Raw genomic sequence first — 9,024 nt, 5'->3', positions numbered from 1 at the left:
TCTCTCCCATCCTCTCCCATCCCTTCCCCTCCTCTCCCCTCCCTTGTAACCATTAAAGATTGTTTCTTTCTATGTGTAAACCTTTTCTTGAGTTTTTATAATAGTGGTCTCATACAGTATTTGTCCCATAGAGTTTTCTAGTCTAAATCTTTATGGTAACAGATGGTCAGGTCTTTCTCTCATGGAGTGGCTGGGTGGGTTTGAACAACCAACTTTTTGGTTAGCAGCTAAGTGCTTAACCGTTGAGCCACCAGGACTCCTAATGGAAAAGTAGAACCTGGATTTTTACAGAGCTTCTTTTGGAGAGGTGGCATATTAGTCTTTTACTATTTTTAAAAATTGTTTTGTTGTTTAGACTATGTACACAGCAAAAACATAGATACCCGTTCAGGTTTCTACATGTACATTTCAGTGACATTGATTACATTCTTCGAGTTGTGCGGCCATTCTCACCTTCCTTTTCTGAGTTGTTCCTTCTCCATTCACATAAACTCACTGTCCCCTAAGGGTTCCTACCTAATCTTTTTTGCTGTTGTCAATTTGATTCCACATAGATAGTTCTTAAAAGAGCATAATGCTCAAGGCAGACCTTTTTTTTACTAGTTAAGCTAAACTTTTGTTTGGTTTTAAGAAGACTTAACGAGAGATTTTTGGTTTAAGGTTTAAAGATTATTTTAGGGCAGTAGTTTTGGGGGTTCATTTAGCCTCTATGGCTCCAGAAGGTCTGGATTCCATTAGGATTTTAAATACTCTTCTGCATTTTCTCCCTTTTGGTCAGGATTCTTCTATAGAATCTTTGGTCGAAATGTTCAGTAATGGTAGCCTGGCCCCGCCCAGTTCATCTTGTGTTATGGCAGAGGAGGCAGTTGTTCCTGGAGGGAGTTAGCCACACATTCCATTTCCTCCTGCTATCCCACACTCTCCTTCTTCCTTTTTTGCTCCAGGCAAGTGGAGACCAATTGTTGTGTCTTGGATGGCTGCTTGCAAGCTTTTAAGATCCCAGGCACTACGCAGTGAACTAGGAGGTAGACCAGGAGTACTTTATAAACATGTATATTAGGCTGATTAACTGGGATGTCCCATGAAACCATGACCCTAAATGGCCCAAACCAAGGAACCAAATTCCTTGAGGTTTTTGGTTGTACTTAAGCAGCCTCAGCAGCTACTCTTTTTTTGTTTTTATAAGTTGTTGTAAATATATCTCACACAACTTTTGCCAATTCAACTTTTTACAGGTGTGCAATTTATTGACATCAATTACGTTAATCGGCTGTGCAACCTTACCCTTAATGTGATTTTTCCATCACCATAAACTGAAACTCAGTACTCCATAAGCAGTAGCCACCCCCCCACCCCATTTCTCCCTCCCTTCTGCCCCTGGTAACCACTAATAAACTTTGGTCTCTGTGCATTTGCCTGTGCATGTCTTTTTTTGTTTTTTTAAAATTTTATTGTTGTACTTTAAGTGAAAGTTTACAATTCAGGTTAGTGTCTAATACAAAACTTTATACATACATTGTTACGTGACCCTAATTGCTCTCCCTGTACTGTGACAGCACACTTCTCCTTTCCACCCCTGATTTCCTGTGTCTATTCAATCAGTTCCTGACCCTCTCTGCCTTTTCACCTCTGGACAGGAGCTGCCGATTTAGTCTCATGTATCTACTTGAGCTAAGAACCACACTCTTCACAAGTATCATTTTCTGTCCCATAGACCAATCTTTGTCTGAAGAGTTGGCCTCAGGAATCAGTACAGTTCCTGGGTTGACAGAGAGTCTGGGGGCCATGCCTTCTGGGGTTCCTCCAGTCGCAAGTCAGACGACTAAGTCTGGTCCTTTTACTAGAATTTGAGTTCTGCACCCCACTTTTCTCCTGTTCCATGAAGGACTCTCTGTTGTGTTCCCTGTCAGGGTGGTCACTGGTGGTAGCCAGGCACTGTCTAGTTCTGGTCTCAGGCTGATGAAGTCTCTGGTTTATGTGGCCCTTTCTGTCTCTTGGGCTAATACTTTCCTTGTGTTTTTGGTGTTCTTCATTCTCCTTTACTCCAGGTAGGTGTGCTTGTCTTTTTATGGGAGTCTTGGAGGTGCAGTGGTTAAGTGCTCATCTGTTAACTGAAAGGTTGGTGGTTTGAACCCACTAACCACTCCGTGGGAGAAAGATGTTGCATTCTGCTTCTTTAAAAATTACAGCCTTGGAAACTTTATGGGGCAGTTCTCCTCTGTCCTTTAGGGTCTCTATGAGTCAGAATTGACTTGACGGCAACAAGTTTGCTTTGGGTGGTGTCTTTTTATGTAAGTGAGGCCATACAATATTTGTCCTTTTGTGATTAACTTCTTTCACTCAGCATAATGTCTTCAGGCTCCGTCTATATCTGTGACGTGTATCAAGACTTCATTTCTCTTACTGACTGGGTAGCATTCCATTGTATGTATATACCACGTTTTGCTTATGTCCATTCGTTCGTTGATGGGCATTTAGGTTGTTTCCACCTTTTGGCTATTGTGAACGGTGCTAAAATGAACATGGGTGTACAAGTATCTGTTTGATTCTCTGCTTTCAGGTCTTTTTGGGTATATACCTAGGAGTAGAATTATTGGGTCTTATGGTAGTTCTATTTTTAGTTTTTTGGGGGAACTGCTGCACTGTTGTCTACAACGGCTGTACCATTTTGCATTCCCACCAGCAATGGATAAGCATTCCAATTTCCGCATGTTCTCACCAACATTTGCTATTTCTGTTTTTGTTTTTTTAATCTTAGCCATACTAGTGGGAGTGAAATGGTAGGTATCTTGTTGTGGTTTTGATTTACATCTCTCTGATGACTAATGACGTTAAGCTTCTTTTCATATATTTGGTAGCCATTTGAATGTCCTTTTTGGGGAAATGTCTTTTCAAGTCCTTTGCCCATTTTATAATTGGGTTATTTGTTTTTTTGTTGTTAAGTTGTCGAAGTTTGATATATATTTTGGTTATTTGGTTCTTACGGATATATAGTTTCTGAAGATATTCTAGTCAGTAGCTTTTCTTTTCATTTTTTTGGTAAAATCTTTTGATGAACAAAAGTTTTAAATTTTTATTTGGTCTCATTTGTCTATTTTGTCTTTTGCTGTTTGTGCTTTTGTTATTAGATAATCCATTGTTAAAAGCTAGGCTGGACAGCGTTGCCCCTCCATTTTCTTCTAAAGATGTTATGGTTTTAGTTTTCACATTATGTCCTGAATCCATTTTGTATTTGTTTTTGTGTATAGTGTGAGGCATGGATTGTGCTTTATTTTTCTGCATGTAGAAATAGTATTTTTTGAGAGTAAATAATTTCCTGAGTTCCACATCAAACTGTTAGGACATTACTTGAAATTTTTAAGAAAGTAAGTCTATTTACATAATTTTTTGCCTTAATTTTTAATATTCTTTCCTTGCTGCATTTCAGAAAAAAATCACTGAACATTTGACTAAATTTTATAGTTTGAACATCAAGAACAGTCATTCTTTCACCTTTAAAGGATAGTTAAAGAAAAAGTGATAAACATGCACATATATGCCTATTTGTATACATTCCATCTGCTACATAAGGCTGCTCTTACTCATAAGTAGAGCATAGCTAACATTTTCCAAGTTCAGTTTTTCAGAAAAATATATCCATATCTGATATATAAACATTTTTATTTGACATTGGGAAATCTGAGTTTTGTTTGATTTTTAAAAAGAACCATTTATTGAGCGTGTATTATTTGGCAGATATGATCAGGTGTTTTTTGTATAACCTGTCATTTAGTTTGAAGTAGATACTATTCACCCCACTGTACAGATGAGAAAACTATGGCTCAGAGAAGTTAAGTGGCAAAGTTGATACTTTAATCTAGTCCTGACTCGCAAGCCTGTGTACTGTCTGGTCACAGTACGTAATTCACGTAGACATGTTTTTGAAATAGCTAAAGTTTATCCCTTAACAAAAGTATAGGTGCTTTAAAGCTGACATAGTATTAATTTTGAACCTAGATGAATCTGGAAACCCTGGTGGCATAGTGGTTAAGAGTTCAGCTGTTAACCAAAAGGTTGGCAGTTTGAATCCACCAGGCACTCCTTGGAAACCCTATGGGGCAGTTCTACTCTATCCTACAGGGTTGCTATGAGTCAGAATCCACTCAAAGGCAGTGGGTTCTAGGTTTGAATCTTGGCTGTACTGTTTACTTGCTTTGTGATTTTAATTAGGTTATTTAACTTTTCTAGGCTTTAGTTTCCTTATGTGTTAAATGGAGACAATAATTGAGATTGTTGTGATGATTAAATAACTTAATGTATGAAGAGCTCTTAGAACAATGCCTAGTATGTAGTATGAGTTCCATAAATGTTAGCTGTTAATTAGTAATAGAACAGTTGTTCATGTTAAAGATAAAGGAAACTGAAACCCAGAGAAATTAAGTACTTTCTGAGTTACATAGTTCCCGAAGGTCACATAGCTATTAAATTGCAAAGCTGAGTTTTTTTATTTCAAGGCCAGAATTTTATCCACTATTTTAACTATTTTTTAAGAAGGGAAACTCTTTAAAAATGTGTTACACTTTATCTGTATCTACTTAGATAGGGATAACATAATTTAACTTTTTCTCAATCAGATTGACAGAGTTGTACAAAAAACGCTAGGAATTACAGCACTTGTGTATTCACTCCTTACCTTAATGTGATATGCGTAATAGCCAAAGTACAAAAAAAACAAAAAACAAAAAAAACCCACTATCGTTGAGTCAATTCTGACTCACAGTGACCTTATAGGACAGAGTAGAAGTGCCCCTTAGGGTTTCCAGGGCTGTAAATCTTTATGGAAGCTGTCAGCCACGTCTTTCTCCCATGGAAGTAGCTGGTGGGTTCAAATCGCCGACCTTTAGGTTAACAGCCAAGTGTGTAACCACTGTGCCAGCAGGACTCCTTAATGACCTAAGTAATCTCTATTTAGTTACATATCTTTTTTTTTTTTTTAAATCAAGCTCTAGTATCAGGGCTTCGAACCAGTTTGTTCTGATGGAACCCCTGCTGAGAATTTTCATTTCCACCCCAGATATACTAAATCAGAATCTAAAATTTAACAAGATCCCCAGGTGATTTTTGTGTATACTAACTTTTGAGAGAACCACTGCTGTATTAGTAGTTCTCTAACCAGCATTGCCTGGGAACTTGTTAGAAATGCAAATAAAATCCTTCTGATAGGTCAAGTGTGAAACCCGCTGCTTAGAATTTGCCTTGATTATTATCTTATTTCAAGTAGATTTTGTAAACCAGAGTTAGGGAAGTTGATTACAGGCTATGCATTTGTGGGGGGTGGGGCGGTGGTACGCTGTAGGCCACAGCTGAGTATCATTTAAGTATAATTGTGGGTCTGTGTTTTTATTTGATGGATTGAGGAGAGTTGAATGTCATATCTTTAATGTTCCTGGTTCCAAAAATTCAAAAGCAATTTTTTTCTTTAAGAGAGCAATTGATAGAATTAGGAAACTATTATTGTTAATAGTCAAAGGGGTTCACCCTCCCATCAGATTAAAGGAAAGGTATTTAGATGAAGAGGAAGCTATTTTCCTTGTGAGTTTATATGATATGTGCTATAAATTTCTCTTTCTGATATCCATGTAGTTAAAGTGTCTGTTGTGCTTTCATATCGTGTTTTTGTTTTTGTTTGTTTTAAATAGCTGAGTTTATAATGTATTAGGATTTTAATCAGTGCTCAGGAGGGCTTTTATCCTATATGGACTAAATACTCATAAAGGTGGAACAAAGTGGGTAACAGAATGGTTATTAGGCTTCTGGGCAGAAATATACAGTGGAATTCTGGAGAGGGACATTTAAGGATAATGAAGTCAGGGTTACTGAATACTCAGGAGTCTGGCATATAACTATATATAGAATGAAGAGGGGGGCAGGGTCTCTCAAGGAGTTTAGAGGAATATTTTAGGTCTAAAAATGGTTGAAGAACAAACATGGCAACGTATACTGTCTGTTTAACGGCAATATCAAATGGAAAAGTGGTCTAATTATGGTATCATGGTTACAACCAATGGTAATTTTATATTTCCAGGTTTCTCCTCTACTGCATTTTCAGATGGGTCTGACTAATGCCAATTTCTAATGGAACACTTGATGGTTAAATGCAGCGTGGTTGCCACAAATAGTAGTATTACCTTTTCTATAGGGTACGTCTTGACAGGATCTGTGTCTACTAATGTATTTATCTGGACTATAAGTCAGCCAGCTGCTACATTGTGGCTACGAGGGAGATTACTTTTCTGGCCCTACCACCTTGGCTTAACCTTACCTAGACTCTTGGGCCCAGGCCTTCAAAGGATTTATTAGCTTTTTGTTTGAATGAGATAATTTTCTTCTGTAAAGTTTCTTTCTTTTTAATAAACGTGTTATGGGCTCCACACTCAGATTTGAAACTAATCGTAAATTAGTATTTTTGAAAAGTTGTTTTTCCTTTTCTCTTGCAGGTATAGTCCAGAGAACAAGTCTCCAAACATCTTTGCAGTATTGATTCTGAGCTGTCAGGGGACTCAGGCTTATGAGGAGGCTCTGTCACACAAAACAGTGTCTAGTGAAGACGACAAGAAAGAGAGGAAAGGATCGTAAAAAGAAGCTAAAATACTATAGAAAATCATGGTAGGTTAATTTATCTTTCCTTAATTTAGTTACAAAAGATTCCAGTACTCTAAAATTGTAAGTGTTAACAATTAACGGTGTTAATTTTTGGCTCTAGTGCATTGGATAAAGACGGCACTCTACTATTTAAGCAAAGCAAATGAGTTCAGATTTATTACGAGCCCTTTAAACTACAAGATGGAGCCCCATAAGCCTGTAGGCCATAAAGTATTAAAAACAAAGGAAGGAATGCTCATGAGTAATATTTTCTAATAAAACTGGCATTAGCAAACCAATGCAAATTGCAAGGTGACTGTGAGTTCAAAATTGTGTAGTTTTTCTCTAGTCTTCTACCTGAAGTTCGGTTTTTCCCCTTAAAAATAAAAAATCCAGAACCATTACTACAAGTAGTGATATGAATGTTATAGGAGTTTATAAAATGTGGGAGTATTTACCTAAAAAAGTAAAAAATGGTTTTAAAATAATAAGGTCAAGTGTTGAGTGTATTAGAGGCACTGAAATGAGTATCGAGGAAACTTTGCTTTTTGTGGAGAGTTCAGATTTAAATTTGTGATGTTAGATGAGGCTCATAATCTCTGGTGCCTAGTTTTTTAACTGGTAAAATGTGCTGATTTTTTCCCACTAATATTTTGATTCTGAAGGATGTTGTGTGAATTTTTCCTTAAGCATAAGTGAGAAAAGATTTAAAAAAGACTTTATTGAGTGGGAGAAAAGCACAAAAATATTAATCATCAGTATGTTTAGAATATGTTGTTTAGGAAGTCTGGTGGTATTTCTTTAAATGATACTTGATTTAAAAAAAATTGTGCTAAGGGTTAATAACTAACTAGTTGACTTGCTCTTTACAGAAGACATTCTACTAATATTTTAGTACTGGATGGTGGGAAAGCAATGTTAACTTGAGAATTTTCCCTGTTGTTTAGTTTTATAGTGATATGCCCAAATAGGCTGCTTGTATGAGCTAGTTTGAAAATTTCTAGATTCTTTGTTTTGAGAGCTTGCTGAAGCCATCATGGATTGCCTCTTTATGTGATTTGATATTGACTGTTGTCTGTGAGCCATCAATAAGTTATTATATTTATTTATTTTCATGTTTGTTTACTGTGTCCTAGCTTCTTGTTTTGTTTTGATATGCCCCAAAAGTCTGCTCATATGAGCTAGTTTGATTATTGGCACCTTTGAAGCTCTAATGTCCTGTCACCAGCTGGTTAGGTCTGTTACTAGGTATGTGAGCTCAGGAGTCCGCCCACTCCTCCTGTATGGATTCAGCTCGGGTGCCCAGGTAGATAGCTACCAAGTGTGTGGTGTAGGCTCTCACTTACAGTTCTAGACAGGCATGGGTGATTGGTGTAGGCACAGGTATCTGGCTGCAGCAGGGGGACACGCTCTGAGCAAAGCGGGGGGCTGACAGTTGCCCCTGAGTGTCCTAGAGTGCGTAGGTGGGTGGGTTTTGCAGCCAGACTCTGAGCACCTAATGCTGTTGGCTGTAAGGACTGGGGGGCACCTCTTATTCATGGCCCCTCTCGCAGGTGGTAAGGTGGCATGGGTGAAGCCACCAGTCCTCAGGCCCCTGATGTGGGTAGGTGAAGACCCTGCTTAATTGGCAGAGCAGTGTCAAATGTCATGAACCTGCCACTTCACAACTGAAACAGTTGAAGTTAGAGTTCCAGTATATACCCTGTTGTACTGCGGTAATGAGGGCCTATGCTGTTGAGATGGGTCCACACAAGTCTGTGCAGAGGGAAAGGCACTCAAAGTCCATGGATCCCTTATGCCTGCGCTTGGACAAAAGAGCTGTGCCTACCCTGGGTTCCTGGCTTAGAGGAGCTGGCAGTTTATTTTTTCCTGTTTGTTAATTTGTTTACTCTCCAAGCCAGGGAGAATGGCTCCGGGCATGTGACGGATCCTACTTCTGGCCCAGGGGACTCGCAATTGCTGAAGCTGGTCCAGGACCCAGTGAAGAGCAGGGAGTGGGGAGGTAAATGGGAGAGAGGTTTTTCCCTAAGCGGGGTGTTTTTCATCGGCGCGGTAAGCGGTACGCAAGTACTTATCTTTCATGGAGGGTTGCTTCTCACTGGGTGGCTGTGTAGAGTCTCTGGTGCTGGGTCTCTCCCAGTGTGAAAAATGTGCCTCCTGAGCTCGGCTGCTTGCCTGCCTCACCAATGCCCCCTGAGCTGATCAGGCCTGAAGGACCCAGGCTCTCACCGGATCAGGTCTGGCAACTCCTTGCTGCTTCCAAACCGTCTCTCCCTCCGCCTGCCACTCCGTCTGGTTCCTCAACTCTGCCTTTGATGTTCAGGGCTCCCAGATAGCCATATATAATCGAATCACTTGTTTTTTCGGGTCTTTTTTGTAAGAGGGTCTGCTAGAAGCTTCTGA

At 39.0% G+C, this 9,024-nt stretch overlaps 1 protein-coding gene across 5 annotated transcripts in view; it reads left to right on the top strand.

Moving 5' to 3' along the window:
- The window catches only part of STRBP (spermatid perinuclear RNA binding protein), an 87,999-nt gene that overhangs the window by 10,428 nt on the left and 68,547 nt on the right, over positions 1 to 9,024 (top strand). For 4 of the 5 annotated variants that reach the window (XM_023730717.1, XM_023730718.1, XM_023730715.1 and 1 more), the window contains exon 2: positions 6,477 to 6,645. In XM_023730717.1, coding sequence (XP_023586485.1) covers positions 6,643 to 6,645 — 3 coding nt within the window. In that variant the 5' untranslated portion in view covers positions 6,477 to 6,642. Of the gene's footprint in view, positions 1 to 6,219; positions 6,646 to 9,024 lie in introns of those variants that run through there. The other variant, XM_004375646.2, reaches the window with a different exon arrangement.

This window comes from Trichechus manatus, unplaced genomic scaffold (assembly GCF_000243295.1).
Source record: "Trichechus manatus latirostris isolate Lorelei unplaced genomic scaffold, TriManLat1.0 scaffold00038, whole genome shotgun sequence".
NCBI classification, from domain to species: domain Eukaryota; kingdom Metazoa; phylum Chordata; class Mammalia; order Sirenia; family Trichechidae; genus Trichechus; species Trichechus manatus.
The sequence above is the reverse complement of the archived record's forward strand: the minus strand, read 5'-3'. Positions and strand labels throughout refer to the sequence as shown.